This window comes from Necator americanus, chromosome I (assembly GCF_031761385.1).
Source record: "Necator americanus strain Aroian chromosome I, whole genome shotgun sequence".
In the NCBI taxonomy this organism is placed as follows: domain Eukaryota; kingdom Metazoa; phylum Nematoda; class Chromadorea; order Rhabditida; family Ancylostomatidae; genus Necator; species Necator americanus.
The window spans coordinates 11,699,056-11,725,354 of record NC_087371.1 but is presented as its reverse complement, the minus strand read 5'-3'; the positions used below and the strand labels follow the sequence as shown (position 1 = coordinate 11,725,354).

Here is a 26,299-nt window from a genome sequence, read left to right as displayed (position 1 = left end):
ACCTCTGGCCGAAGAATATAATACTTCTCGTTAATAGATACAGCCTTGGCCTCAATGTCCTTCGTAAAACGGAAAGCTTCCGGACCAATTCCAATAGCTATAACACATAAGTGACCATGGCTGTTGAAGAAACGATTAAGTGTAGCTTACCACTGCGAGCGTAAGATTCATGGCAGGTGTGTGCTAGCTTCTCAGCAAGATCTAAGTAATGTGCCTAAACAAAAAGGAGTCACACTCTAACTCACCCAGTTGAAATTAAAAAAGAAAAACTTGCCGCTACTGTATCATTTTCTTCATTCGCTGAGTGTAGCGCAAACATTCCACCGGAAAAGCAAGCGAGATGTTCCATTTTGTGTTCAACTCTACTTCCGCGAAGGTTCGCAAAGTACCTTCAACGACAACTTTGGATAAAAAGAGAGCTATCTTATGAGAGAATTACGGAATCACTTACCAGAGCTTGTTCGGCTGACTTTCATACAACATCTTCTTCTCCATGGCAAAAACAGCAGCATCATATTCGTCCTTCGTGAGTTTATCCTTTTTACCGGTGATCACCCAATGTTTTAACAAGTACTCGTAGAAGCTATCACCCAACGCTCCAATCGAGTGGTCTACTGTAACATAGCAGAGATGATAGAAAAAAAATCGTGCTCACATATATTCTTGTTTCTTTTTCTGTTAAATTGCTAAGTGTTCTGGTTTATGTTTAAAACATTAAAACAGCAGCGCACAATAGAAAAAAACAAGAATGACAAGCTATTGAGAGTATCGCAAACAAAACCAAACCAACTCACACGAGCCCCATTTCCCTGTCCTAGGGTTAAGGTAAAGAGGATAAAGTCCGTTTGGTTTTTCCAGTTCAGTTAAAAAATTACGGATTTTCTTGACCTGAAAGGCCAATCAAATAGTAGCCCGGTCATCAAAACAACGAGCTAGAGTGATATTTGAAACGAAACAATTGGCAACCTTTTCTGAGAAGATTTTGTTCCCCGTGACATGCGAGAGATAGTCGAACTCGAGTTGTAATGATCCGAATTCGGAAAGAATTGAACACCCGCCACTCGCCCAGCCGTAATTCTTAGCCAAACCTGGATAAAATTTCAAATTCAGAACGCAACTCCAGAAAAGAATAAAACTACAGATATTGTGCCTGTTGTTGGATTCACAAGAGCATACGGAATCCCAGTGGGGGTATCAAAAGCGGGCAAGAGTAACTTCGCAATTGCTTCAGCTTTCTCCACATACATCTTAAGACCACATTGAGAAAAAAAAAACTCTAATGAAGAAAAACGGCGCACCTTATCATTCGTGAGTGCATAAATTGACAGCAATCCGCCAACAAACCGTATGTTCGTCTCAAACACGGACAGGTCTCCTCTCTGAAAACATTGTCCACGATGGAGAAAAGTCCTAAAGTACATGAAACAGGGTACCGCTGCTCGGGAGAAGTCCAAACTGTGCTGGATCCAACTTCGCGCCTGCTCGTACTCCTCCTTCAAACCCATTATCCATAATGTATCGATAGCGTCCACTATAGTCGCGCCTATATCGCCAGCACCGAAAACTGATGCCGAGTGACCTCAAAATATCCAGAACTAACTTGAGTAACAATGGCTAACCACCAAAACAAGATCTTCTTCCAAGCACACTCCCCAACAACAGTGAATTGAACTGGAAATGTGCGCTGACAGATATGAGTACACACATACTACACATCACAGCACACATTTCCTCAAGTAGGCCACATTCCACCAAAAAATATGCTTATATACCTTTTAAGACTAACGAAACGATCCTTTTACAGTAATCAGTTGATATATAGCTGATAAAAATGTATGCAAGAAGTGAGAAAACCAGTCAATCTCACCTCCTTTCGAAACAGGTCGCAACTCGTTGGCTCCCCAAGCATACTTCCTGTAGTTGTCCCATGCAAACTTCGTCATCTGATATTAAAATTCTAGCCAACCACATTTGAAAAAAAAACCAAGACTAGGAAGCAAAACCGGAACCTGCTTCACAGTCACTTTTCTCGCGTCGCTGTCATCGGCGGCTGCCACCTCGGGCTTTGGTATAGGTGGAGCCACGATCCCAGCTTCTTCTGCTTTCCGCCGTAGTTCGGCCACATCGTGCTCGTGCACAACTTTCCTTAAAAATCCGATCCAACCTCCTTCAAAAGGTCTATGAGAAACAAAACGTACCGGATCTCTACATCTCTGACATGCGGAACAATGTGCTCTCCACTAATGAGCTCGTCAGTAGCTGTCGCTGGGAGTAAAAACAACGAAAGAAATGATACTGTGGCAAGAAATAGGATTCCAGTTAAAATCACATATCTTTCGTTCATTTTCAGACCCATAGCCCGTGAGCACGGGCGGCGAGAGAAAACCCTGCAAATCATTGAATTGTGAGGGACAAATTATGCTGGAAATCTGCGCTACAGATAGTAATCGATCCTGATGACGAAAGCTAAACTAACAAAAAAGGTCAGCCTAGCCGTACCAATCACGTTCTAGGCGGATAATCCGCTTCAACGGTTCGAAATCGATCAAAATCAGTTTACAGCGACAATAGCCGATAACAACAATAGCCGAAAATCTACATATGACCGCCGTTTCTAACACATTCTATCAAATTGAAGTTTACGGCGACAATAAAATTTGCTTCGACATTCAAAAAAAATAACCACTGAGAAATGCTTTGTTGTCTACAACAGTGAAAGAAATAGAATAGATAGCTCCATGGAAAACCTATGAACGCTCAGTTTCGTCGTGATAGTGATATCTTTAAAAGATTGTTCCTAAACCACCACTAATTACCCAGATTTGCAGAATAAATAGAGAGATGTGTATTGAGAAAAGTCGTATTTAAGGTAGCAAGTTCAATAATCTGTGGATTTTCATCAATTTTATCTCGTGTTTTTATATAGTAATGTTGGTAATGCGATTGTACATATTTTTACTAGATCATTTTGTGTGGGAGGCTGAGAATTTGCTTCTTTTAAAAAGCAGATTTCGAATGCTCACGAATAAATAACTGAATCACGAGTAAACATGGCATAGGAAATCGGAGATCAACGATAAATTGATCTTCAAAGAAACACACGATCAGTACTATTCCAAGTGGCCTTTTGAAAAAGCAATTGATGTTTATGGAATGGTTACCAACCGATCCATAAACATATCCATTGGTGTTTTTAGCAAACAAAGATCCTTGAGATTACGCGGTACGATCACAACATTTACGCGGAATTTTAGGCGAATTGATGATTACATTGCAACATTATTGATAAAAGTTGTGGATATCTTTTTTTTTTTGCTCACCATTAATATATGTGAGTAAATAAATATTACTTGAAGGAATATACTTAGGTAATAACTATAGATAACAAGAGAATTCTTTGATTATGTGACTTCATCACAGAGATATCAAATGGATAATCTATTGGAAATGAATGCTGTACGGCACAAATAAAACGGCTCGAACAGAGATCCTCGAGGAAAACATATTCTTAATTAAAGAGGTTACTTTATTATACGCTTCTGTCTAAAAAAAAGAATGGCACAAAATAGCTAGACGTTACCAGAGTAGGTGGAAGTGTCAACCGTCACTATAAGTAACCCAAAACATCATCAATATATCATGAAGAGGGACGTTTTCTACCTCAGCGTCGTTCTATAGTATTTGAAGGAAAAAAAAAAGAATAGAAATTTGACATATGCGCTTTCTGGTTTTCGAAAGATGATCGGAAAAACGACTCGGTTATGCAATTAAATATGTTGAAAGTCATTTTAAAAATTATGTAAACAATTAAACAGATATAAATATGCATGTGAGTGCAAAGAAATACCACTGAATCAAACAATCCTCATGGTTTAATCATTACCATATCTCTAGTTGGTCCTACTAGCGCAGAAAAAAGCATACCTCAGAGAAATATATATATATATATATATAACTGACAAATTTACTTGAATTCACCATAAGAATAAACCACAAAACCTAAAAAAAACTTGAGCCGTACAGCCTTCGATCGGATTTTTTAGAAGTTTGTGAAGCGGCACTGAACTGCAAACATCTGACGATTCCTTAGGACTATTTTTAAATGCTCGGACAATGGGAATATGTCATTTGTGCGAATTCTTCGCTCGTTCGAGTTAAACGTGGCTACTATGTGGTTACTTACATGACTAGTATACATTTAGACTCTTAACGCGCAATAGAGTGATATCGCAGGATCTATCCTGTGAGAAAAAAAGAGTAGGATTTTCTTCGCTGAACACCCTGTTTTTCTACTTCTCATTGGTCGATGAAGTGTAGCCATGAGTGATTGTTGACGATATTTCACCTTCCAGCAACAATAATCAAAGGAACTTGATTCATTCGAAGCTACTTCTCACATGCTCACCAATCACAACATCGTCGATCCCGTCTCACTCTAAGCGTGCGTCCACTTGGATTAATTTATTCTCGGGCTAGTTTCAACAAGAAACGAAAAACAGAGTTACTTACTGTTCTCGTCTCGCTCTTGTTAACCTTACAATTTACTCATTCATTTCCCTTAATATACTGATCGTCACAAGTGGACACATTCGACATAAAACTTAGCTTTACGAAAAAACGGAGGAAGCGCTGCTCGCAGATGTACAAACAACGGTAACTCAAGTAGAAAACACAGTCGGTAAACTCCATAGAAAAAAGCGATAAGAAAGGAGGCCACGGCATCGCTTACTCCACTCGGGACCCATCTGCTCAAGCGCTCAGCTGATAATTGCGTGACCCAGTAACGCGACATATATTCTCGTGTACTTTGATATTCGTTTGTTTTCTTTTTTCATCCATTTCATTGATTCGTGCGCTAAATTAAGGATTTTGTGCTTAATTATTTTTCTTTCCCTGGGAACAGTACAGTTGGTGGCCATTCAACTCGGCGCCGTTATTTCTGGAAGTAAATAACTAGGTCAGTCGTAGCCCTGAAACCTAGGCATTAGTCTTAAAGGAACTATGACATATAAGCTAAAGTCATTAAGCGAAAAGAAGAAAAAGACAGAGCTTCCAGAAATAAGAATGCGTTTGAGTGCTCCCAACTCCATTTCCCCCTCTTTTTCTTGTCCCTTTGTTGACCAAACTAGATCCCGTCTTGCTGTTGTTTTAGTACTCTACAAAACTGTACTCGTATTTCTATCTCATTCTATGGTTTTTTTTTTCATTTATGGTAAAATCTGTGAAAATTTTGTGAGCGCCTTCATGAATGTATTGTTCTCACTGAAAACCATTCTTTTGCTTTGGTACGTCTAAAATGCATTTAATGTCTTCCATGTTCTTAAATTAACTGAAAAACATGTTCTCTAATGTTTTTTTTTTTTGTTTTAAGTATTTGCCAATATACATACGTCTACCTGGTCAATTTTATTCAATGTCGAATTCCCACAGAAGATGAATTCATTTTCATCTCACACATTTCCCACAACCTCTTGACAATGTTCTGCTTTTCTGCTACGGTGCTTTTGTTATTTCATACGTTACACTTTTTATCCGATACAAACAGGCTTATATTACGCATAAAGCAGTCGTTGGACTTGTTCTGCTTTAACACTACTATGTTTTTATGGAGCAAGAAAATTTTGTCGTGCCAGCTCGTTCAATCCAGCGGCTGGAATCTCAAAAAATGGAGATTAAAAGCGCCCAAACCTGAATGTTTGCCGTTATTAATATGTGGATAACGGCTTCCAGCGGATCGCTGGTTTATCCATTCTCAATCGTCTTCGTCTGATGTTCGATTGGCGGTGATTTTCTTATCTGACCCCCTAAAACTGTGCTGTTTCATCCGTTATTTGATATTTGTAAGGCATTTCCTTATCTTCTATTATTTGTTCCTAGTTTGCGCTTTAGTGTTGCTGTCACCTGTAGTATCTGTCATTCGCTAATCGATATCGCTCATACTCCGTTGCGCTTCAGGTTGGCCGTTCCACTATATTCAAAACAGCATCGTCCTAGTTTCGTCATAAAACGAACTTTATTCTAGATAACCAGGTCATTTCACTCGTTTACGTAAATACTGCCTTAGTTGCAAGTATCAAACTCCACGATTTATTTATTACAGCAGGTTCTTCGGGTTGTGAATGTTCTTTTTTTTCTACCACAAAATTTACTCTATATTGTATTTATTGTTCGTAGACGTGCTTTTTCACCTGCTTAAGTGCTAAGCGTATCGTCAGTATAACCGTAGAGAAACTTGAAGGTGGTCTTATGATTGTTTAATAATTGTTTATTCATGAAATTGTTTACAATAAAAGACGACAGCCATGTAAAAAAAATGTATTGTTTTCTTCAAAATCTGATAACAACCCAATATCTAAAGAATATCGTACACTGAAACATTCGTTACACGACATTTATTTTCATTTTTCACAAAACCTTGAGAGGTTAATCTTTCTTTCTGTTCAGATGCACCGGTCAGCAGCAATCCTACTGAGTGCATGCTCCCTTCGTTCATCAGCATGCAAACAGATTCAACGGGGTTTGCGAACAAGCTGTCCGGTTCATTGCACGGCAACAGGTGATGGAACCGGCAACGATCTCACCACAAATCCTCCGAAGTCGACATTTGGTAGATGTCGTGAATGTGGCGGAGTGCTGAAACCAGCTCCAACACTCACACGTAAGCGACAAATTGTGATAATTGTTTGTCATTTCGTTTTTTTTTTTCTTCTGTATTTTTCTGTTTTGGGGCCAAACATAGTTTTATATTAAGAACTTTTAGTTTTATATGAAAAATCTCATGAAATGTTCTAATTCCTGCTTTTTTGGAAGAATAATAAGAAAGTTGTTGAAAATTTGAGAATTTAATTCCTAAAAATTTGATGTTGTGACAAGTACGCTTCTGCTTTTCGATTTGTGATCCTGGGGAATAGGTGCAATGAAATAAGCGTTCTGAGATATCTCTTCTTCAAATTTATCTAAACACACATCCGTAAATCACATTCTTTCGAATGAAGTTGATCAGTGCCACTAAAAGTTAATTAACAGAAATTTGAATTGTACCATATTTTACTCTAGGATTCGAAATAGAAAATCATATCATTGCTGCTCAGATGGGAAATACATAACCTCATTCGACCTTTTCATTCAGGATTTTTAAGTTTTGGTAGCTTCGGCCATGAATCCCGCTTGATTCCATTATTAACAGCCAATCTACTCTTATACATCTATCGCAGTTTTCTTGAAAATTGCTGTTGAAGATTGCAGAAATAATTACCCCTTTTTTAAAATAATCGACAATGATTGAACTTTTTCAGCGACTACAAGATATATTCACTGTGAAAATTGTAACAAATTGTATGCTGGAAACATAATCGAGGAAAGCTCTAAGCAATGGTCAATCAAGAGTGATCAACGAAGAAGTCCGCCATATCCTAGCCAGGTTCGTTCATTAGTATTTTATGATTCACGAATGTTTTTCGAAAAGAGTTTTTTTTTTAATTCGTTTCTAGTTCTGTTACCTAAAGATGTATTCTGTTCTTAACCACCTTTTTCAAATTGCAAATGTACTTGACTGGAATTATTTTCTAGATTGCCGAGTACTTGGACCGTTTTGTTGTCGGACAGAAGCAAGCGAAGAAAACACTTGCAGTGGGTGTTTACCAACATTATCGGCGTCTCGAACATAATATAGAGAGTGGAGCTGGATCTATACACCAGATTAAAGAAGATGTAAAAAGTGCGCCAAGAGGAGTTCTGTACCAGGTTCGTTGTCAGTGAGGTTAACACATGATACTTCTAAAACGTTGAAACTTTTAAGGACGAAAATCGAATTGGTCACATCGCTTCAAGTGAATTGCGAACGTCTCCCATTGCATCTGCTTATATGCAGGTTAGTTTGGCGTCTTTTTTTAAATAACAAATTCAGGGCTTGGGAATTAATCGATCCTCGTTGTCATGCTTTTTTTTGTGGAGCTAAAAGATCGCCTTCATGTGATCGACTTAATAGCATATCGTTGAAACAGAGTGTGCATTTGAGTCAAGATAGAAAACAGCATCATTGGTAACTTTCTTCGTCCATTCAAGTTATTTTAACTGAATGCAAAGCGGTTTTTCTTGGTGGATATTTTTGTACTGAAACACTAGCAAATTCCTTTTGCCTTCAGCAAATCCCAACAATGCAGCAAATGCCAACAAGACGTGCACCACCGGTATTCCGAGCGATCCCTGAAAAGGAGCCAATTGTGAGACTAGAGAAATCAAATATTTTATTGATTGGTCCTTCAGGCGTTGGTAAAACCTTCCTAACGCAAACCTTAGCAAGGTTAGTTATTCATGCTCATTCATATAATAAGGTTAGTTATTCACATTCATTTATATTATCTCCTTTCAATAGTGATTAATTTTGTTTTTACGCTTTCGTGTACTTTTTAGGCAAAAGTAAAAATGAGCAAATAAGTGATTTTTATTATCAGCTGATAATTCCTTGCTGTTTTGTGAATGTCTTTTCTGAATTTCTTTTTTTTTTTCAAGAATCCTCGATGTTCCAATTGCGCTTTGCGACTGCACATCAATGACCCAGGCAGGATATGTCGGTGAAGATGTAGAGAGCGTCATCCAGGTATTTCAACCTGTTTGCTTTTGACCGCATTTAGTCCTTTCTTGAGAAATAGCGTGTTTGCTTTTTATTTCAGAAACTTGTGCAAGCGGCAGGTGGAAATGCTGAAAAAGCCCAACAAGGCATAGTTTTTTTGGATGAAATTGACAAAGTAGGTGGAAGCGGTGTGGTCATTCTTCAAACTTTATTTAAAATAGAGCTACAGGTGAAAACATCTTCAACGCTTCCATTTTCTTCACTTCAGATAGCTGCTGCCCATGAAGGACATTCTCCTGCGTATCGCGATGTGAGCGGTGAGGGTGTCCAACATGCTTTGTTGAAGTTGGTGGAAGGCACTGTGGTGAATGTGAAAAGCGGTCGGAAAAGTGTTGGAACGCAACAAGACACAGTCCAGGTATTCAGTTGGAACGCTATGATTTTTAACTTATGAGATTTATGACATGGGTTATGAGTTTCAACTTAATTCCAGGTAGACACATCAGATATTCTTTTCGTTGCTTCTGGTGCATTCAATAGCTTAGATAAAATTGTTGCGCGTCGACTTGACAAGAAAAGCCTAGGATTTGGTTAGTTAATGCCCCAAACAGAAAGACATACAGCAACTTTGCTTGCTTATTTTTACCAGTGTTTTGAAGGTTCATCGTCCGGTGAATTGCGCGTATCCGCTGATGATCCAAATTCTGAGCAGTCCCGAAAACGCGACTATTTGCTCTCTAAAGCTGATCAGGGAGATTTAATTAATTTCGGAATAGTACCCGAACTCGTTGGTCGGTTCCCAGTTCTGGTTCCCTTCCATTCGTTTGACCAAGATGTGAGTTTGTGCAAGAATTATTTCTTTTTTATTTGACATTAGATGTATGTCTTTTGTTGTTTATAGATGTTGGTCCGTGTGCTTACTGAGCCACAAAACTCTCTTCTCACTCAGCTGAAACTGCAGTTCGCTATTGATAATGTAGGTTTTCAGTAGAAATCCTACTTCCTATTTTTTCTTTTTTATTTATTATTAACTACTAAACATATTATTGGGAATGAGCAACAAGAAAGAGTGAATTTACTGTTAGTGAATTTACTTACACAATAACTTTCGGCTCATATTACTAGTACAGTTTTCTGAACGATACGCACTCTTTTACGTACATCCCGTTTTTAGCACCAAAATTTACCGAATCTGCGTTCCTCTTTTCCTTCAGAGGTATGAAAAAGCGTAGGAAGCAAATGTTTTTATGTGACTTTTTCTTGAGCCATCGACATGATTAAACGACCATGTCGTAACGGTGTAGGAGAGGAGCCGTTTTGGGACACTACTGAGGATTTCGGATTATGATGCATAGGAAATTTGTCTTGAAACAAATTGCAAAACTTCGTCTACGCAAATTGTTCTTCACTACAGGTCGATCTTTCCTTTTCGTCCGAAGCTTTGCAACAAGTTGCTCAATTAGCACTCGAAAGAAAAACAGGTTAGTTACCCCTTTCACCTTTTATTTCGGCAGTTCTATGCAAAGGAATCTTATTTGAAGTAAACAATAACGGTAGGGATGATTTCGTTTCGGTTTCTTTGCAAAGTGAGTCTGTTCTCATAGCAAGTTTGTACCATCGTTGATTCTCTAGTATCGGCAGGACGGATTCTGTCCTCGTTAACTGAATTTAGCGAAAACTGCGAGAACGACAGGGCACATGTGGTTAATTTTTGATGTCGTGATCTCTCTAGGAATAGATTGGGGCTGATAGTTTGCCATTTTCTCAGAGAAAACGTGAAGAATCCTCTGCAGATCCAGGATCCAGAATCATCACTACCCCACTTTACCCAGTTTTATTTAGTCAAACCTATAAATGTAAGGAATTGCTTTTTCGGATAAGATGAGATCTATAGCACTCCCGAGTCCTTCGTCTTCCCTAATTTATAGAAGCTGTTTCACGTTTAAGCAAACAACATGACTTCCTAGTGAAAGGAATCCAGAAAAAATCTTGAAATAAAAAATGAATAAAGAAAATGAATGAAAAATGAAATCTTGCCCGAATTTTTTCCCGAAACTCTAGGAAAGTGGCTACTGTGACTGGTACAAACCTTGATATCCATGTTACTTACATCTAATGTGGTCAGTTGTTTTCCATGTAGTTTTTTCGGGACCTCAGATCCAAAAGTAGACTTGTATTTTGGCTCTCGGAAAATAAAGTACAATGCTGAGGAGTGTTATTCAATATAAAGAGAAACCTTTGTAGGTGCCCGTGCCTTACGCTCAATCCTAGAGGGTGTCTTGTTGGACGCGAAGTTTACCGTTCCGGGCAGCGACATTGAATCGATACATGTAACACGGTACGGTTAATTAGAATTGGTGGAGCAGAAATGTTGGCGGAAGTGAAAGATTTTATTCCAGGGAAGCAGTATTAGGGGAGACCGAGGTGGAATACACGAGGCGGCAAGTAGTCGAGAAAGTTGAGAGTAAGCAGGCCGTATCGGCTATGTAAAAATGAATAGTTTAGTCATTTTTAATGAGCACGTGATTGTGATTAATTTGACTAATTGAAGTGTTTTCTAGTGATATCATTTTGCTGAATATTTCAGTCGTGTTTCCATAACATGTTTTCGTTCGTTTTTCCAAAAAATAAGTTGCCCTATTGTTTGGAATAATTGTACAACATAATTAAGAGTAAGAAGAGCTAATACTTTTCGTTGTCCTCTTTAAAACTTTTGTTCACAATTGCATTGAATATTATTGTGTACTTCCACCTCGTTTAAAATGAGCCTATCGTGTACATAGTCTTGTAAGCTCATCTCTAGATAAAATCTTTCTTTTAAGTCATCGAATCCAATTAAGGATCGAAATGTATCCCAACAATTAGTTGCTTAGTTTGTCGATGACTTTTTGCAAGTGATATCGTTTTCTCAACTTCTCACAGTAACACTTGTTTTTTTTGTCATCAGCTGTATAGATAAGACAGGAAAGAACGGCGATAAAAATTCGACAAGACCAAAGCAGCTTAAATTCACCCAAGTGACAGGTCGAGCTGCGAGAAGTCGCTCAAAAGTTCGCCTTCTACAGCTACAGCTACTTAATGCCTTTCTTTTTGTCCAATTCAGCGACGCGCCAACATCCTGATGTAAAACTACTACTGTAGTCCCATTAAAGCAATAATTTACACATCACCTTGATCACCTTGACTCCCGTTGATCTTCGAACTGGTCGAGCGGCCGCCAGTAGTTCTTGCATGTGTCCCGATCACATGCTAGAGTCGCCCAGCGGTTCCTCTTTTCGCGTGGAACACGAACAGCATAATACTTTTCTTCGAAGGACTTCGTTAAATCTGACCCTGCGGTCGGCATTCTTTCTGTAGTGCGCTTAATATCGCGGGGAACCCAGTCGCTCACGGCTTTGGTCTAACGGTTGTCATTAAAGCGCATCACGTGTCCGGCCCACCTTATTTTACTTTCCTTGGCAAACGCGGCGGCGTCTCTAATCTTCGATCGCTGACGTAGGAGAGAACTTCGAATCCCGTCCCTCACTTGCGTGAAACGGGATACTCCTAGCATCACTCTCTCAATTGCGCGTTCAATGACGCTCACCGCGTTTTCTTCCTGCTTGCGAAATGCCCAGGTTTCCGAAGCATAGGTCAAAGCATGAAGTACGGTGGTGTTGAAGAGGTGAGCACGGAGCCGGGTGTTTCTGGTCTTCTTCACTACATCCTCGATGCTCTTGTACGCTCCCCAAGCCGCTTGTCTCCTTCTGCCCAGCTCGGGGGTCAGGTCGTTCATCCTGTTCAGTTTCCGACCCAGATAAACGTAGCTGGTGCATTCGGATATGTTCGTTCCGTTGAGCGTGAATGGGGCATCCGACACCCATCCGTTGCGCATGAACATCGTCTTTTGCTGATTCAGCTGAAGCCCGATTCATCCACATGTTTCGTCGAATTCGGTCAGCATTCGTTCCGCTTAGCTGTAGCTGCCGACCATCAGCCTTCACTCCCATGTCGTCCCATTCCAACTTTCGCATTGCGTTCTCGAGGGTGGACGTGAATATTTTGGGTTAGATTGTATCACCCTGTCGGACCCCCCTATTCACGTCAATGATGATATTGCTGTAGAATGGCGAAATTCTGGTCGTGAAGTTACTGTACAACTCTCGAAGTACCTTTATGTACTGAATAAGGACGCCTTGGTTGTTCAGGAATCCCATCTCGACTGAGTCCAAGGCCTTCTTCAAGTCGATTAAGATGAGACAGAGCGGCATCTTGTACTCTCGTGATACCTCGATGAGTTTTGAAACAGTGTGAATGAGGTCAGTCGTGCTGAATCCTTTTCGACTTCATTCAATCTCCATCCACTTTTTCATTCCTATTAGGGATCACTCTTGTAAAGAGCTTGTAGATGACGGACAGTAAGCAGATTATGCGATAGTTGCCGATGTCATGTAGATCTCCCTTTTTATACAACAACACAGTCTTGCTGGTCTTCCACTGTTTAACAACCTTGCATTCCGACAGGTAACGTATAAAGAGCCTCGCCAGAGTGTTGATGAGTACTGGCGCAAGGTTCTTCAGGTGTTCTGGTCTTATTCTGTCGGGAGCGGGTGTCGTACGATTTCTTACCGTGTGATAGCATGTCGTATTTCGGACGGGAGAACATGTTTGTCTGGAATGACATGTTCGTCTTCCCTCAGATGGTGAGGAGGCAAGTGGAAATGGCTGTCGAAGAGAACAGAGTAGAAGTCGTAGATGATTTTCTCTATTCCCCTTCTCGATGCAATGGTTGTTCCCTTCGGGTTCCGGAGAGCAGTCATCCTCGTCTTGCAACTGGCGAAGTCTTGACGGGAATAGCGAATGCTTTTCCCCGCCTCTGCAGCAGCAGCGTTCTCCGTCAGGCAGAACCTTTTATTGATGTGGTCTATTTCATTACGGTACCCTCCACCGGGTGACTCTCACGTCTAACGTAGAGAGAAGGGCTTCTGGAATTGCGAGTTCCCATGGATGGTCTTAGTCGTCATGATGAAATCGGAGAGCCGCTCCCCCTGGTCATTCCATTGTAGGCCGTGGGTCCCGATGTGAAGTTCCTCAGGCGTTCTTCTTGGGCCAACCTTGGCGTTGAAACCGCCAATTATGACCTTGTAGAAGGCAGGATCTTCTCGGTAGAATTTCTCCAGGTCCATATAGAAAGATTCGACTTCTTCTTCTTCTTCGTAGCTTCATGTTGGAGCGTGAGCTACGAAGATAGTCAAAGCTGGTGTTAGGCCACATCTTCTTATCCGCGGATGTCCGATTCAGATCGTAAGTTGTTCGAAAGAGTCGATGTTCTTTGCCATACTCGTGTTTGGCGAGGACGCCAACTCCACCAACACTTCTACTGTCGCATATTCCTAAGAACAGTTCTTCTCCAGTTTCATATACGGCATTGAGAGGGTTACATCGTCTCGTCTCGGTCAGTCCGAAGACGTCGCACTTAATCTTCTTGGCTTGCATCATCAGACCTTCGATGGCCGCTTCCGATGCAAGCGTACGTGCGTTACAAGTACAGATCGTCATCCTAGTCCTTTCCCGTTTCGGTAGCCTATATGACTCCTGCAGCCCCGTCCTTCCTGGCGCTACCGTACCAGGCTTTCCTCTGGAACCAGGAGACTTTTCTATTACTGTGAAATGCAAAAAAATTTAAAACCCATGGGCAGGTTGCAAGCCTCTAGTCCTATGAGTTTTTGGGAGAACATCCGTTCTTTCTGACTTTCTCTCTGGCTTTACTTTTTCCGCTCGTCCAGTGGAATTCAAAACGGAGGTTTTGCCTAATATCGTGGAGACAATCGCCATTTCGGATATTTCGTCAGCTCAACTTGGGTCGCGTGAGCACCATGCCCAGAGAAGGAGAAAAGTTTATTCCCGAAGCATCTACGGAATTCGTCCAAATATCTCGCGAAGAGCTTGAAGAAATGCGGGCACATGCTAACAGGAGCTCAGCACCAGCAGCGACCGGTCTACAGTCGACGGTTCCATCATCGTCCTCGAAACCGATATTCACTAAGCCTGGTCTTGCCAGGCAATTCGAATTCAATTCAAGCGTCCTTAGTGTTTTGACTCCTCTGATGGAGTGAGCTCCAGACGACTTCGACATAAGGAATAGCCTTGGCCGAGCTATCACATTATTGACACAAAGGAATGAACTATTGACTATAGCCGATACTGATCCAGACGTATTCGATTTCTACGACCAGCACGCAAGAACGGAAAGCATGCAAACTACTAATCCTATTCTGGCAGCTTTTTTAAGAGAAAAGAAAAAGAAGGAAGGTATGTGCTCTATGGGAAGTTCATTAGAGTATAGAATGTTTCTGTTACACAGTGAATCTGCTCAGATAAGAAACCCGCAGTCCCGCGCACAGCAGCGTGGAAGACTAGGAGGCACCCGTATATGCCTCCCAGTCAGCCCTTTCGGTACGGAGGAGCGGCGTGGGCACCCGCTCCTCGAGGGAACCAGCCCTTTCTTGCACAAATGCCCGAAGTCAATACGGTCTCATGGGGAGGCAAAATCCACAGAAGCAATGATACCAGGGGTGGGGGGGGTTTAAAGCCCAACTGTTACCACTGTGGCCGCTTCGGCCATTTCGCGAGGGACTGCAAAAGACCTCCAAAACAGAGAAAGTGAGTTCATAGCTTGTCGTATTCACGAGAAATGTCAATTTTGGATGTCTTTGCATCTTTCTTCCTTCATTCGCGAAATGATTTTGAACGGTTATTACCCATTGTTATTGTAGATGTATTGAAGCTCCCAAGCTAATGTGGGTGAGAGAGAATTCCTCATCAGCATATGAGAATTACAAGTTCGTTGCTGACGAAATTGAAATGTCAGCGTCGGTCGCCATTCTCGAGGTAGACTTTAAACTTTCATGACATTTCATAAGAGTTAATCTACTTTCGGTTGCAAGAAGGTGAGGGAATCAGCAGAGGCACCCGCCATACTTCAACGAGGTTAGTACTCCAATTTCTCGAACGGAATTTCTGTCATATTTGCACGAAGCTTTTGCAAAAGATGCTCAAAAAACAAGGTAGACATTGTAATGGGGAGTGAGACACTGTTTTTTTTTGGATGTTATGCAACGGGGATTTTAAACTGGGGATTAACCTTCTACTTGTAGAACTCAGTGTTCTTGAATCCCTAAGATTTAGCGGCTGCAGTCGGATGTAAACGACCTGAAGCCGAGTGGAATTGCGCAGAAGAATGGGTGATACTTATTCATCTCTGAGTTCCGATTGGAGATAGCGGATGTTTCAATACGAGAGCAACCGCTCACGGAATTTCACTAGGCCGCTGGTCGTTTTGACTAGATGGTAAATCAAATCGCTACCGTATGCGGCAATGGAGGATAGAAGTGGAAGGAAATCGATCTTGACGTGTTGACATAGTGTAATTCAGATCTTTTATATCTAAAAGTTGACTTACCATTGCTATTACGCTCGCTAGCTCAGTCACATTTTCTTCGGTCGTTCTTGCATTTAACCTAAAGTACTGCCGAAGTTCGGAGTTTCATTACTAAACTTTTATTCTTACATAAAAACCTGTTTAAGAAGAGAGAAGAAGACTGAGAGCAGAACAGTAAGAGTAAGATCACATGTGAATGACAGGTAAGAGATGATTATTCGCAACCTTATACTATTGTTTTTTTCTCTATTCTGGTCGATTTTCTTGTAAAATTGGGCTCATACAGACCACACTATAAACTCATCTTGTTTTGCTCTCATGGTTCAAAGAAAACGTGTTACTGTTAGAAAGAACAAAACAAAGGGAAGCTAGGACTTTCTCATTCCGTTTCGTAACGCGTCCTCTTGTCATTTCCAGAGTAATTTGACCTTTTTAGTGACATTTTCTTTTTGGGTTGGCCTGATTCCTCTCAACGTGGCTGATGCTATGAATTGACTTTGACTTGACTTGAACGGGGGTTTTTATGACGTAACGCGGTATATCCGCGTTTTCGTTGAGGTGAGTCGTTATTAAAAATATTTGAGTCTATCTTTTTCGGTCCTCCGCTAGAGCTCGCACAGAATATGTCCATCCGTCGCTGTTCCCTAATTTTAACTTTATGTCGGAACTTTATGTCGCCTGAACTGCCTATCGATGCCAAGTTCCTCAGGTCTTCCCTCACCACTTCCGTCCAGAACTTTCTTTTATGTCCAGGTGACCTTCTTCAGTTTTGATCTGGGATCATCCTCTAGACAATTCGGACAGTGCGATCCTATGGTCTCCTTACAATGTGACCAGGGAAGCGAAGTCGGGTTCCTGTGACTACTTCAGAAGCCGGACGATACGTTGATGTTTACCTCGCGTCATCCGTCGGTACATATTCTTTCCTTCTTCGAGTAAAGTTCTTTGTTTGGCACATTATTGCGGAAAAGCAACCAGACATCCATCTAAACAGCTTTCTTTCCATGCAGTCGAGCTTCTCCATCGTCGTTGGCGGTACTGCACCAGTCTCCGGTCCGTAGATCATGATAGAGCGAGTTGCGGATACTTAGACTTGAAGCTTGATCTCATTGGCAATGGTGTCGACCACAGGCATTTCGTTAAGGAGATGAGTGCAGAATTTGCTTTAGTGCATCTTTGTTGGACATTTCTATCGTAGTTGCCGTCGTTTTTCAGCATGCAACCTAAATAACAGAACTCGTCCAGAAGTTCAGTTGGTCGTCCGTTCACCCTGACCCCTGCTGAGGTCTTGCAGAGACCCATATTTACTTACATTATCAAGATGGAGTCGTAAACAGTATGCTGCAGCTAAGTTCGATACAAGGTCGACGACATGTTGCAACATCGTGCTGCTTGAAGTGAATGTTACTACATCGTAGGGGTACTCGAGGTCGACCAAAGGACATCGAAATGATGCAAGAACCAATCAACAGGGCTTTGCTCAACTGTTCTTCGGATGATATCATCGACAGCAAAGTTGAACAAAAGAGGTCCTGCGACAGTTCCTTGTCTTACTTCAGTATCCACTTCGAACGGTGAAGTAAATCCGGTTGGTTTTCGATCAGCGGCAGTTGTTCTTCTGTTCATGTCCTCGATTAGCCGATAGAACATTCCTGGAATAGCATAGGCGCGTGGCGCGTTGAGAAGACGGTCTCGATGAGGAAAGTCGAAGGCGGCTCGAAGTGCAGAAAAGCCAACTGTAGAGACTTCAAATACCGCTGTCACATTTCGATCGCTCAACACAATAAACACCTGGTCAATCGTCGATAGACCCGGGTGAAAGCAGGCTTAGTTCATCACGAATGGTTTCTTCGCGATGTTTGATAAATTGATCCAGGATCATCCGCTCTAAGACCTTACACACGACATGTAGCAAAGATATTTCTTGGATTATGTGACGGTTCTAGGCTATTTCCTCGGTGACCGCGGTGTCCGTTGGTCGTTGGACATCCTCGAGTCCAGGGACTGATGGCTTTTATAGGTTCAGCAAAGTGTTGTTCAGTATTCCCTGAAGATGGGTTGGGTTGCTCCTCGACAGCGACTCCTTCGGTAGTGTTGAGGGCAGGCGAGCATCTTTTCATTTTGCTTCTGTTGTGTCTTAGTAGGATGGAGGGTTTCTATGCTTTGACGCTGCGAATTATTCTGAACCTGAATGTTTGATTTCTATGTGTTTAATACCTCTACGTAAAGCTGCTGCTATTTGCTTAGATATTTGGATTTCTTTGCCATCGGTCAGAAACACGCGAAGAAAGTCTTTGCAGTGGGTGTTTATCACCACTATCGACGTCTTCTCCATAACATAGAAACAAGAGTTGGAGCTATGCATCAAAGAGAATGCGAATGCACAGGCGGTACCTTTACAGGTCAGCTGTCTTGGTTTTGACGTATTTGTTCTACTCATTAGGCCCGACAATCATACCGCCCATTCAGAATTTTATAGCTTTAGATCAGTGGCAATGTCGCAAAAAACTTGGTTGGAGAAGGTTTCATTTTCTTTGATGGGCGTTTTACTATCTTTTACTTTTTGACGCATAGCTTGTTAGAACTTTCTGAAAAGTTTCCATTTTGACTACAGTTGAATTTTAGTCACGGCACATGTAGCACCACTCTACGCTGCAGCTCGCGAAAGTCTCGCATCGACCTCAAATCCAAGCTTCATTGCTCCGCTGCGAGTGCAGCCGCTTACGTAACTGCACAGCGTTCCAGGCCGTTTTCAGCCAACCGTAGCGATCCATGACTGAGTAGTTCGTGATGACAACTATACCTCTCCATTTAGTACTAACATTTTGGCGTTTTCGTCACCTGCGCGGTTTTGACAAAGAAAATGACATGGACGGTTTGTGTCAGAAGTACTTAGATGCATAGCATACTCAAAAAACAGTTGATATGTATTTACCTTAGATGATTCGATGGTGTAACAGGTCACCGCGCACCGTAACTGTGAAGCTTAGGCACTCCGTTGATCAAAACTTACAGAGGTTCCGAAACGGAACCGCCTCATTTGCTTTTTGCTTTTGTCGACTATTCAAAACCGTCACCGATCCTCGCCTCATTTCCTAGCAATCGCACAATAATACCTTTCTTTACTCCTTTGGGTTTTGTGATGCAGTGAGCTGGATGGGAAGTGGGAACTTTTGCGTTAATCAACCCATTCACATGTTCTTGCATAGTTCATGGATTATGATGGAATTCATAGTGGTCTTTCTTTTTCTCTTAGATAGTTTAGACACACCCGTAATCAATTTCTCTTGTTGCCAAGGTGCTATTAAGATGTTTTTGCTTCTGAGCTCAGGTTTCTATGTGGCACCTTACGGCTTCCGCCTTATGTAAAACCAACAGAGGTTTTGATATGGTAACGAATGCCTCATACTTGTTGCTTCGTCTCGTATCAGCGAAACATGGAGTATAATAGTGCTGTAATACCTTATTAACATTCACACAGGTATCTACGATCCACCCGATCCCAACTGGACTCGCACTGGCAAAATTCATGAATATCTCAGACAAAAACACAAAGTCCGCCTTAAGATCAAGAGTTGGCAAAACGTTCCTCACGCAGATTTCAGCAAGGTAACCTCTAATGCATACTCAAATCAAGTTGGAAATTTACAGTTATTCCGTTAGTTAGTGCTAGTTGCTAGCTAGTGCTTTCTTTTCTTTCTTTTTTTTTGCATTTTTGTGCTAATCTACTGCTGATTTTGATGGGTCATCCTTCGTCTTTCTTTTCTAATATTCTCCCGTCGTTAAGAATTCGCGATGTCTCTATGGCTCTTTGTGACTGTACATCAATGACTCAGGCAGGATATGTCGGGGAAGATGTGCAAAGTGCAATCGAGGTATAGTAGGGTCAAAACGACATGAAGCACGTACGCAATTGCGTACGAGGCTTCTCTCGAGGCGCTTCCGGGATGCGTAGCGGATAGGAGCGTGGTGAAACCTTTGCTGACACCACCCATCGCTGCAGTTTGCGAAAGTGTCCATGCGCAGTTTTCGACTAAGTCTTGTTCAGTATTTTTTCCTTAATGAACTTGTACTTGTAGATGAAAATATCGCAAAGGCTGAACAAGGAATTTTCTTCCTAGACGAAACCGACAAAGTGAGTTTTATGAATTGGTCTAGCTCTTTTGACACATCATTAACAATCTACAAGCAATTCCCTTTTTCTTTTTTTTTGAAGCAAAAACTCAGCGCATCCTACTTAGGGGGCTTCAAGCTGGAAATGGTTTTTTTTTCTCTCATGGCTGTATTTCTTCTAGGGGTGAAAAAGTTCAGAATCTGGTAGAATTATAGTCGGGATCAAAACGGTATGAAGCTCGGGGGCAGTTGCGTAAGATGTAAAGCTTGAAGCAGCGCGATAGAACTAGCAGCAGGGATCGAGGTGACGAGCTGCAGCGTTGGTACCTCCCTCCCCACCCCTTTTCACTTGAAGGCATCACCCTACCAATCTGAGGCGGTACGGATTTCAGGTGGAGTATTCGTATACGGGATTGTAGATTATGGAGAGGGGGGTCATTCCGTCCATTTCTTCCTAATTGCCATAACAAAACGGCCCGGAAGATGCGACGCGTGTACAAGACTGGCGCGCTCCAATCGAACTCCTTGTAGAAAATAGCGCGCCGGAACACCCGAAGCCGTATCTTCCGGGCCGTTTTTTACGGCAGTTAGGAAGAAATGGACGGGATCATCCTTCTCTCTATAACCTTCGATCCCGTATACGAATACTCCACCTGAAATCCGTAACCACCTCAGATTCGTGGGGTGATGCCTTTGAACCAAATTCGCGCACCAGCGTACCCGTTAGGTACGCAGCCACTTCACATCTGCTCTGAGCTTCACGTCGTTTTGATCCGACTATATACACCTATCTGTCAGTGGAACTTCATATGTGTGAGATAACTGGCTAGATGGCGTACTTGTGCTATACATGGTGTCTGTTGGACCGTGTATGCGATAATGAACATGTACAATGCTGCATTATGGGACAGCGATACAACTGATAGAATCGGTACAGCCTTTCTAATCTTTGAGCGTTATCAAGATGCATCGGTAATTATCTTATCTTATTGAAATCTTAGCGCGGGTGCAAGTGCCGTGGTTAGAGGTTCCGCTTCCTGCACGATCGATCCGAGGTTCGAATCCGCCCTAGTGCTCACCAAGCCTTTCATCCTTCCGGGGTCGATAAATTGGTACCAGACTTGTCTGGGAGGATAAAAACACTGAACTGACAGATCGGCTAGCCACCGCAAGTCATTGTATAGGCCAGTTACACGTTCGCTCAAACAGATTGACTAACGCCAGAAACTTTAACTTTTATTGGAATCTTACTGTAGAAAGTGTCGGTGCATTACTATCAGATCCGATAAAAATATAGTCGGGTAAAAACGACATGAAGCGCGGACAGTTGCGTAAGCGGCTGCGCTCGAAGCGGTGTGGTGGATACAGCGGTTGGAATCGAGGTGGGACCATGGCGAACTGCAGAGAGGGGTGCCGGTAGTGAGCGTCTTTACACGATACCTACCGCTAAGCTCCACCGCGTCGAGCGCAGCCGCTTACGCAACTGTCCGTGCTTCATGTCGTTTTGACCCAACTGCATATGTTCAAATGCTCTATACCTCAACACATTTTTCTTGACTATGGAATTTCCCGTAGAATTATAGAACAGTTTCTGGTTAATGCTTCTTCTTGCAGATTACCACTTTCCCTAAGAAATCAAATAGTCGCGATGTCAATGGCGAAGACGTTCAAAGTGCACTGCTGAAAGTTCTGAGGGGTGGTGTAGTACGTGTAAAAATTGAACCAAAAACATGTCCAACAAAAAAGATCACCGGAGATCGCTGTACAGGCACCTACTTTTGGTTTCTGCGTTGGTTGAGGAAGGAATCCTCGATGATTTTGTGTAAGTCCAGCCCGTAACATTTAGGTAGATACATTAGATATCTTTTTCACTACATCAGGTGCACTTAACGGTCTGGATAAGGTTGTTTCCAGTCAGCTCAATGGAATCGACTTCTTCGGTACTTTTTTTTGATTCGATTACTCAACAAACTTATTTTGCGAAAACTCAATCGTAAAACAAAAAGATTGTGAAGTTCGATTCTTGATTCTGAACAAGTGATGAAAGGAACAGTAAACTTTCATTTTTTTCAACTTTCCTTCTTAGAACGTTCCATCCTTCAGAAGTCTCTAGATCAACGTTCGCCCTGATTTCAATGCATTTCTCAGAATTTCCCGTAGAAATTTTCTTGGAAGTCGTAGGATCATTTCAAACGTAGTTGCTTACTGGACCACGGTTGGTTACTTCATTTCTTCAAATTTTTGTTTTCTGATCTCGGCAGGCACGAGTATGTGTGGAGTCGCGGAGCGTTGCTGGCAGCAGGAATGAAAAAAAAAGATGAAAATAGAGAATAAATAATAAAGGATAAAGTGTCTGGCGTTAATCAATCCGCTTGGGATGCGCCGCCACCGCGTTCATTCCAATTCAGAATCTTTTGAGGTTTACGAAGTTGTAAATGGCCCATATAATGACCTGGTGGCTAGCCGATGTGTCACGTCAGTGTTTTTTATCCTCTCGGACAAGTCTGGTACCAATTTGTCGACTCCGGAGGGATGAAAGGCTTGGTAAGCACTAGGGCGGACTCGAACCTCCGATCAATCGTGCAAGAAGCGGAACCTCTAACCGCTACACTACACCGTTTCCGAGAATACGAGAATAATTGGGTGTTTTTCAGCACGTAAATTAATTAAAATTAAATTACCTGTTCTACACCAGAATGGAGATCGGCGGAAACTTAAGTGCACGTTTCTGAGCCCGCCTCAAATATTCTCGAAGAAAATTTCTGCGGGATGATATGTAATGTGTCTTCTATTCAGGAGTTGAGCACGAGTTCTCAAATCGAGCTTTTGTTACGAATTTTGTTTTCTCTCTATTTATATTACAATACTACAATTGAAACTCATCGTACTGGCATCAGAAATGACCACCAACTAGAGCGGCTGAAACTGAAGGCTCGGGAATCGTCGTATCTGGCAAAATTTCCTACAACATGTCTGCGGGTTGGAAGCCAAATCTTAGTTGTGCTGCAACGGTACGCTCGCAACCAGCTATCGGAAAAACAAGTAGGAACAACATAAGTCAGGTTTTTATTTAATTGTATGCAAATTTCGCAAGCGTAAGTTCTTCTCTAAACAATATGAGGTATAGTCGGGTGAAAACGACAGGGTGGAGTTGTTTAAGCGGCTGCGCTCGAAGCGGCGCGGTGGAGGCAGCAGTCGGAACCGAGGTGGGACCGTCGCAAACTGCAGCGATAGATAGTGGTTCTCACTCGATTCTAACCGCAAATGCTCTACCACGCCGCTTCTAGCGCAGCCGCCTAAGCAACTACACCATGCTTCATATCGTTTTGACTCTACTATAGAGCTGTAGAAAGAATTGTAACCGAGGAAAGAAACATCCTTTACAAAAAGAACAGTGATTGAAAATAGAGATAACAATATGTTCATTTGAAAGCTATGAGAATTCACTCTCTTATATGTGAAGTGGTTTGCTCTAAATTTTCATCATGTGGCCAACATTTTATGCAAATTTTTCGAGTACTGACTATTTGTACTCGAAAGCTGAACAAGTGGACCTGGTTAAGTTTGGAATTGTGCCTAAGCTGGCTGGTCGGTTTCCAGTTCTGCAATTAGCTACCGACAACGTGGGTTTCTATAGACATCAAAGTGTCGAGTATTCGAAAAAATGGCGTGATTATCTTTGGAGCAGCACACAAAAATTTGCTGTCAGGGAGCATATACTTGGGCTGAGTATATTCAGCCTGGTGATCGCCGCGGGCGTGATTCTCCAGTGCAGACGCGTCTTCCACTGCTTGGCACGGAGCTTCTTTTGTACTCACGTTTCTCCGTTTGAAAAGTTGCCGCGATTTCTTTTGCGGTTGAACCTATTTGCTACTAGCTGTATAAACACACGAACTTCTCTTTCTGAAGAGCTAGAAAAATTATATCAAACCAATGTGAATATTTGCGTTAGCCTTAATTTTCCAGTTGCACTGGAAAATTAAGACCAACACCGGCTAACGATTACGAAATGCAGTGGAAAGTGTTTTCACTGCATTTCGTAATCGTTAGAGTTTTGGAACGCCTATACAATGACTTGCGGAAGCCAGCTGATGAATCAAATCAGTGTTTTATCCTCCCAGACAAGTCTGGTACCGATTTATCGACGCCCGAGGAATGAAGGATTTGGAGTGCACTAGGACTGTTCCGAAACATCGACCATGCGGCTTCAGCGGACTTCTTAACTACTGCCCAAGCGATCGGAGGTTTGAATCCTCCCTATTGCAAATCAAGGCTTCCATACCTCCAGAGTTGGTACTAGACTTGTCTGAGAGGGTAAAAACACTGACTTGACATATCGACCTGCTCCCGAAAGTCATTTTAAGGCTGCACTGACGTTCATAAACCTCAAACGAAGTCTGAGTTGAAGTCGAACGCGTAAACGCATCCCGATAGGGATTGGTCAACACCATGCACTTTATTCCACTTCATTTTGAACAGCTGTAAAAAAACAAGGAAATACTCATAGTAAAGCACTAAACAAAAAATGCGAAGAAATGAATCGACATTTTTGCCCAGGGTGCTTACCATATTTGCCGCTAGTGGATGTTAAATCCCCAGTTAGCAAACTCTCACTGAATCTTGCAAGAAAGTGAACACAAATCAAAAAATCGATTAGATCGATGTTTTTTCCTAGAGATGATTACGATAATTCGTAGTAGGCGTACGACGATTTTCCTAACGGCATCATTAGGTCGAGGAAGAAAATGCATAAAAGTCAATGAATTTGTGGAAATCACATTCTAATCAGCATATAATAAAATGTCAGCTGAAAAGTTTCTGCTCCATTTACAGCGAAAGCAGGCAAAAATTGATGAAGTCGATGTGACCTATCTGCGGATCAACAAAGCCATGCTGGATGTGGCCTAAGTTCTGCGCTCTGCTCCAAAGTGGTGATTTTATCATATGCTGATTGTGAATATGATAACGTGAACATTTTTTTTTCAAAAACGTTGCGAAGGGAATGCGAATTACATCTGTGAACAAAAATCCACCACTTTTTTTACTATATAAATGATGCAGTTTTCATCAAAAGTAAGAGCATTTTAGAAATTCGTAGAATAGAAGGAGCCGAGATAAGTTATGCAACATATTACGGAATTGCATAAAAAGCTACCAGTTATTAAAAATATTTCTGTCTTAAAAGGGGATGACTCTCTTCTACTTCTGTTCCGTTGCACGTGTTGGTCTTTCGAAGCTCTGCAGGAAGTTGCACAGTTAGCATTGGAAAGAAAGACAAGTTTTTTTGAAGGATTAAATAGAGTTATTGGCTAAATGACAATCAATTCTGTTAATTTTGAGTATAGGTGTTTCTACAGGTGCTCGTGCTTTACGTTCAATCCTGGAAAAAGTTTTGTTGGGCGCGAAATTTCAAATCCCCTTCAGTGAAGTGTACGTGTAACACGGTAGGTCTGTCAGCAAAATGTCAGCAAAATAGCCTAACTTATTCAGCCGACTGATTCTATTCCAGGGATGCAATATTAGGATGCAGGGGTTGGAATACACAAGAAAGCTAGTAGGAAAAAAAAAACAACAAAAGAGGGAAACGATCTCGAAGCAACATGTTTTGATTTTGTAATGAACGTGCATAAATAACTAGTTGGCATAATGCATCTTTATGGAGATGTTTTTTTTATGTATACCTTTTTTATGTACCTGTTTATACGCTCCCTCTGGTATCTTGTGCTGCTCTGTAAATATGTCTGTGAATCGAACCTATTTTCTTCTTATTTTTTTTCAAAAATGATCTTATTCTTGCTTTTGATATATGTTGTACGCCGCCGCAAAAGCTTTATTGGAAATTATGCATGTGATCTTGTGATAACTTTGACAATGAAGTGTCTAGCCGCATGAAATATCATTTATTGAAATTTCAACTCTTTCGCAACGTGTTCCACAACTCTTTTCTTAACCAGTGATGCTTTTCAGAAAGAGATGGGCTGGTGTGCTGAAGTTGTTTCACTTTCTTCTAAAGTTGTTTAAGCTCGTGGGTCCATACTATTCTCAGTGGGATTCGGGCCTTTGGTCGGTAATGCATCATGATACGTTGTTTCCAGAAATCGTGAATTGTTTGGAAAAAAAGATAGGATCACATTTTTCTTGAATCCTAAATGTATGAGTTTCATCTGTGGCAAAGTGCACCATCACCAGTAGCT

General features: G+C 41.6%; 7 protein-coding genes across 10 annotated transcripts in view; 3 read left to right on the top strand and 4 right to left on the bottom strand.

The window, feature by feature from the left end:
* The window catches only part of RB195_005194 (uncharacterized protein), a gene marked incomplete at both ends in the record, with an annotated part of 3,193 nt that extends 795 nt beyond the window's left edge, over positions 1-2,398 (bottom strand). The window contains 12 exons of one of the 2 annotated variants that reach the window (XM_064177544.1): positions 3-97; positions 151-214; positions 275-389; positions 452-614; positions 795-888; positions 967-1,088; positions 1,151-1,247; positions 1,299-1,379; positions 1,434-1,579; positions 1,868-1,943; positions 2,010-2,145; positions 2,199-2,398. In XM_064177544.1, coding sequence (XP_064034669.1) covers positions 3-97; positions 151-214; positions 275-389; positions 452-614; positions 795-888; positions 967-1,088; positions 1,151-1,247; positions 1,299-1,379; positions 1,434-1,579; positions 1,868-1,943; positions 2,010-2,145; positions 2,199-2,398 — 1,389 coding nt within the window. The remainder of the gene's footprint in view (positions 1-2; positions 98-150; positions 215-274; positions 390-451; positions 615-794; positions 889-966; positions 1,089-1,150; positions 1,248-1,298; positions 1,380-1,433; positions 1,580-1,867; positions 1,944-2,009; positions 2,146-2,198) is intronic. The other variant, XM_064177545.1, reaches the window with a different exon arrangement.
* Positions 2,399-6,444: 4,046 nt separating this feature from the next.
* Positions 6,445-11,062, top strand: RB195_005193 (uncharacterized protein; the record flags this gene model as incomplete). The annotated part of the gene is made up of 14 exons (XM_013435607.1): positions 6,445-6,658; positions 7,296-7,420; positions 7,570-7,743; positions 7,799-7,870; positions 8,145-8,302; positions 8,512-8,599; positions 8,673-8,747; positions 8,841-8,990; positions 9,066-9,162; positions 9,232-9,407; positions 9,474-9,548; positions 9,987-10,053; positions 10,817-10,910; positions 10,972-11,062. The coding sequence occupies 14 exons, from the start codon at positions 6,445-6,447 to the stop codon at positions 11,060-11,062; spliced, it is 1,656 nt and encodes a 551-aa protein (XP_013291061.1).
* Positions 11,063-12,144: 1,082 nt separating this feature from the next.
* RB195_005192 (uncharacterized protein) lies at positions 12,145-12,585 on the bottom strand (the record flags this gene model as incomplete). Its single annotated transcript, XM_064177543.1, has 1 exon — positions 12,145-12,585. One exon carries the CDS (start codon positions 12,583-12,585, stop codon positions 12,145-12,147), a length of 441 nt encoding a protein of 146 aa, XP_064034668.1.
* A 1,057-nt stretch (positions 12,586-13,642) lies between these two features.
* RB195_005191 (uncharacterized protein) lies at positions 13,643-14,110 on the bottom strand (the record flags this gene model as incomplete). The annotated part of the gene is made up of 1 exon (XM_064177542.1): positions 13,643-14,110. One exon carries the CDS (start codon positions 14,108-14,110, stop codon positions 13,643-13,645), a length of 468 nt encoding a protein of 155 aa, XP_064034667.1.
* Positions 14,111-14,427: 317 nt separating this feature from the next.
* Positions 14,428-25,013, top strand: RB195_005189 (uncharacterized protein; the record flags this gene model as incomplete). Of its 3 annotated transcripts, XM_064177538.1 has the most annotated exons (9): positions 14,806-14,863; positions 14,929-15,007; positions 15,328-15,442; positions 17,939-18,012; positions 18,240-18,394; positions 18,618-18,717; positions 19,780-19,867; positions 20,041-20,127; positions 24,939-25,013. In XM_064177538.1, 9 exons carry the CDS (start codon positions 14,806-14,808, stop codon positions 25,011-25,013), a joined length of 831 nt encoding a protein of 276 aa, XP_064034663.1. The 3 variants fall into 3 exon arrangements, with proteins under 3 accessions (XP_064034665.1, XP_064034666.1, XP_064034663.1); XM_064177540.1 differs by lacking the exons at positions 17,939-18,012; positions 18,240-18,394; positions 18,618-18,717; ... (1 more) ...; positions 20,041-20,127; positions 24,939-25,013 and adding exons at positions 14,428-14,602; positions 15,499-15,541; positions 15,740-15,816 and having other exon boundaries at positions 14,675-14,863; XM_064177539.1 differs by lacking the exons at positions 14,806-14,863; positions 14,929-15,007; positions 15,328-15,442; ... (4 more) ...; positions 20,041-20,127; positions 24,939-25,013 and adding an exon at positions 14,428-14,667.
* RB195_005190 (uncharacterized protein) lies at positions 17,400-18,112 on the bottom strand (the record flags this gene model as incomplete). Its single annotated transcript, XM_064177541.1, has 2 exons — positions 17,400-17,728; positions 17,956-18,112. The coding sequence occupies 2 exons, from the start codon at positions 18,110-18,112 to the stop codon at positions 17,400-17,402; spliced, it is 486 nt and encodes a 161-aa protein (XP_064034664.1).
* On the top strand, positions 18,352-25,722 carry RB195_005188 (uncharacterized protein; the record flags this gene model as incomplete). The annotated part of the gene is made up of 4 exons (XM_064177537.1): positions 18,352-18,394; positions 19,474-19,601; positions 25,463-25,549; positions 25,615-25,722. The coding sequence occupies 4 exons, from the start codon at positions 18,352-18,354 to the stop codon at positions 25,720-25,722; spliced, it is 366 nt and encodes a 121-aa protein (XP_064034662.1).
* Positions 25,723-26,299: the final 577 nt, after the last annotated feature.